Source organism: Limulus polyphemus, unplaced genomic scaffold (assembly GCF_000517525.1).
Source record: "Limulus polyphemus unplaced genomic scaffold, Limulus_polyphemus-2.1.2 Scaffold670, whole genome shotgun sequence".
Lineage (NCBI taxonomy): Eukaryota > Metazoa > Arthropoda > Merostomata > Xiphosura > Limulidae > Limulus > Limulus polyphemus.
This window is the reverse complement of record NW_013666280.1, coordinates 38,123-41,594: the sequence shown is the minus strand read 5'-3', so window position 1 is coordinate 41,594 and position 3,472 is coordinate 38,123. Positions and strand designations below refer to the sequence as shown.

At 30.6% G+C, this 3,472-nt stretch overlaps 1 protein-coding gene across 7 annotated transcripts in view; it reads right to left on the bottom strand.

The window, feature by feature from the left end:
* The window catches only part of LOC106459861 (dolichol kinase-like), a 36,576-nt gene that overhangs the window by 7,466 nt on the left and 25,638 nt on the right, over positions 1-3,472 (bottom strand). For all 7 annotated transcript variants that reach the window (XM_022386414.1, XM_022386415.1, XM_013919533.2 and 4 more), the window contains 2 exons: positions 3,099-3,299; positions 2,126-2,288 (listed from right to left, as the gene is read on the bottom strand). In XM_022386414.1, the coding sequence (XP_022242122.1) occupies positions 2,126-2,288; positions 3,099-3,299 (364 nt within the window). The remainder of the gene's footprint in view (positions 1-2,125; positions 2,289-3,098; positions 3,300-3,472) is intronic.

Here is a 3,472-nt window from a genome sequence, read left to right as displayed (position 1 = left end):
AGGTATATTTGTCGTGTGTGTGTGTGTGTGTGTGTGTGTGTAGAAAGGATTTTACATTCATTGCAATTTAGGTTAATCCCTAGCTAATTATTTTCATATTTAAAAACAAATTATTACTGATATCGCCTACATTTTACTAACTTAAATCATTCAAGTTTTGAGGTTTGGGTTCAGTTTTCTTTTGAATTGTCCTCTTCTACGATCTTCTGAGTGTCCGGCCAATTAAATATTTATATTATGGATACTGGAAAGCCAGAATATAAATCCCTAACCTTCTAACTTATTGCTTCATTGAGATATAACAAAGAAAAAATCAAACCCACATGTGAAGCCCCTCCTATCTCATTCTATCTTTCAAAACAATATGTCAGTAATTCTCTCTTACATTTGCTACTGGATTATTTATAACCAATAGAAAAATCATGTTGCTCTTTACAAGGTTTGTTAGAAGGCTAAATTGATTTGGTGCTCCTTATCAGATAATTCACCCTTATTTCAATTTTTTATGTTTTTTTTGCTCCAAGGAAGAAAGTGAATTTGTTTTCACCTATTTATTGCTTAGTTAAATTATAGTGGATTTAGGACATTCTGTTGCCTTATGTTTGTTTGTGTTCTAAAATATATATTTGAAAGCTCCATGAAAAAAATTTAGGTCTAGTTCAGTTATGGTTCGCTTTCACAAAGATCATGTACTTCACTTATGGAGTTTATGATCCATGACTAATTAACCTCCTCCTGTGTTTATTGTTTTTGACAGGAGGATTAGTGTTCAAGTAGAAACTTAATAAAATAATAAATTTACACAAAACAGATATGAAAAGGTTGACAGTTGAAACCTTGAAGATAAGAACTACAGGAAACATTATACATCAAAAGTAGAACAACAAAAACGTATTACTAATTTTATTTCATCATTTTCAAGTTTTCATTTCATTGTAAATTGATCATGATTGACAATTTCACTAGTGTTAGGATTGACAAAATAGCATATAAAATGTAAAGTTTTATCAAAACAAAACAAACTTTTAATAATCATTTATCAACTCTTTCTTATGCTTATAAACCATTGTTTGCCTATCTATTATTCCAATTATTTGTATATGTAAAACATTAATCACATAATATTTCAGCCCTATAAATGTAAAAATGAATGCCATGGTTAATATACTGCAAGACAATAAACAAGAATATCTCTGACTTTCAGTCATGTCATGGTTAACATTCTTGTTTATTGTTTTGCAGTATAGAGAATATCTCTGACTTTCAATGGGACATTACTCATCAATCACAAGTGTCATTGTCAAAGACCAGATACTTGAGAAATATTTAAAAATATATCAAACAAGAGTGTCAACAGTAGAAATTGAAAGAAAATGCACCTGCCAGCAAGACAAACTGTGGCCACCAACGTTTGGAGATAGACTAAGAGGAGAGATGTCTCATCAAACGTGCAGATATACGTGTTACACTGTGGCTGATTCCTACAACAGTGACCAGGATTTGACTAATCCCATATTAAGATGTTGCAAAAAATTATTATATGGCAGCCAAAAAACAAGCTTAAAAATCACTTATCTCGGAGAATGCACAATTTCAGTGGTGCTTGGAGTAAGAACTGTGGATAGTAAATAACAATAAGCATGCGATATAGTCTAATGAACCATTTTCCTTTTTAGCATTTATGACAGAATAAAATGTATGTTGGTATAAAAAGGGACCTGACCGTGTTCTGTGTACTCTGACTTTGCAAGCTTCTAGATTCAGTGCAACAGTATAAGAATATTCTTGTATTATGGGTTAGATCTTTTGACTTCTTTTGAAAGGGGATTTAATAACAAACTTTAACCCTATTTGGATGAGTTTGGGTCAAAATGTGCGAGCCATGACCTTTTTCAGAGTTTCTTTCAACATGGTTTTATGTATTTGATGTCAAGTCATCCACTATTCATTTTACTCTACATTACTGATTTAGTGACAGATCACGGTAAAGTAAATACCAAATACAAGGATATTTAAAAAAACCTATAGATGTTGATTTCAATGTGTATTACATATAAGTACAACCATTCATTCTGGACATTAATAAAATGATTTATTGATCCCAAAGAGATAATCACTTCCTTACCTATGTTAAACGGAACTGGGCAAATCCATAAAGGTAATGAACAGCCAACCAACAGATAAATATGAGTCAGTATTAAAGGACCTGAATCCTTTTCATCAAGGAACACAGAAAAAGCTGTTTGCACTGCCTCACCAATTGGAGGAATCTTGAAAAGTCTGATGATCTGAAATGATTTAAGATAACCTAAGACTGTCATTTTTTTATAGCAAATTAAACTTTTAATGCTGAAAATCCTCTGTCTCACAGATATATTCACCTGCTGCTAATCCAGATCATACATACTCAGAAACAAAAATGGTTAGTAGTAATTTAAATATACAAACGTTTACAACTGATCAATTCATCTATATAGATCTCTCTTTCAGACTAACTAAGGTTCACCTTTGCTGTCAAGAAACTGATGTTAAGGTAAAAATAATACTAAAGTTGTTGAAACAAGTTAGCTCTTTAAGCATAACAAATATGTTTCAGTGCAGAGTTTAACATCAGTGAAAGTTTAATTCAGATGAAATATGTTTCAGTGCAGAGTTTTAACATTAGTGAAAGTTTAATTCAGATGAAATACGTTTCAGTGCAGAGTTTTAACATTAGTGAAAGTTTAATTCAGATGAAATACGTTTCAGTGCAGAGTTTTAACATTAGTGAAAGTTTAATTCAGATGATTTCTTTTTTTATAATTATGATTCTTACTTCTTCTTGCCCAAGTAAGTTTTTTGTCTGAAAGTTAACTAAGAATTATTCCAAAATATTTGAGCTGATATTTCCATATAGCATTAGTTTTGTGCTCATTTTATTGTTGGGTTGAATAATTACATCACACACAAAAAAATTTGCATTGAGACCAATTTCTCACATAACTTTTAATGGTATAAATCATAAAAAAAATATACCTGATCATGCCTAGTAGTAAGTACTAAGATTTTGAAGATTAACTACAAGTAAAACTAGAATATTAGGAAAAAAGAGAACATACTTCAATCAAAATAAATAGAGCAAACATCACTCCACTAGCCAGGTAGAGAAGTTCACCCTCCATGAGCAGCCCAGGAACATACACTATAATCACCATAATGTGAAAAAACTTTCTTGTAATGGTTGAAACCTTTCCATGCCAACTTCCCACAAAAAGAGCAGAACTAATTAAAGATAGGGCCCAGAAAATTATCAAGCTTACCTGCAAATAATAAAAAATAAATTCATGTGTTTATTTAAAATTACTGTAATGAAAGAAAACATAATATTACACACACATATATATATATATATATATATATATATATATATATATATTACTTAACTTAACTAAGTAGTAGTACACAGTAGTATATAGTTACGTCCGTTCCTACG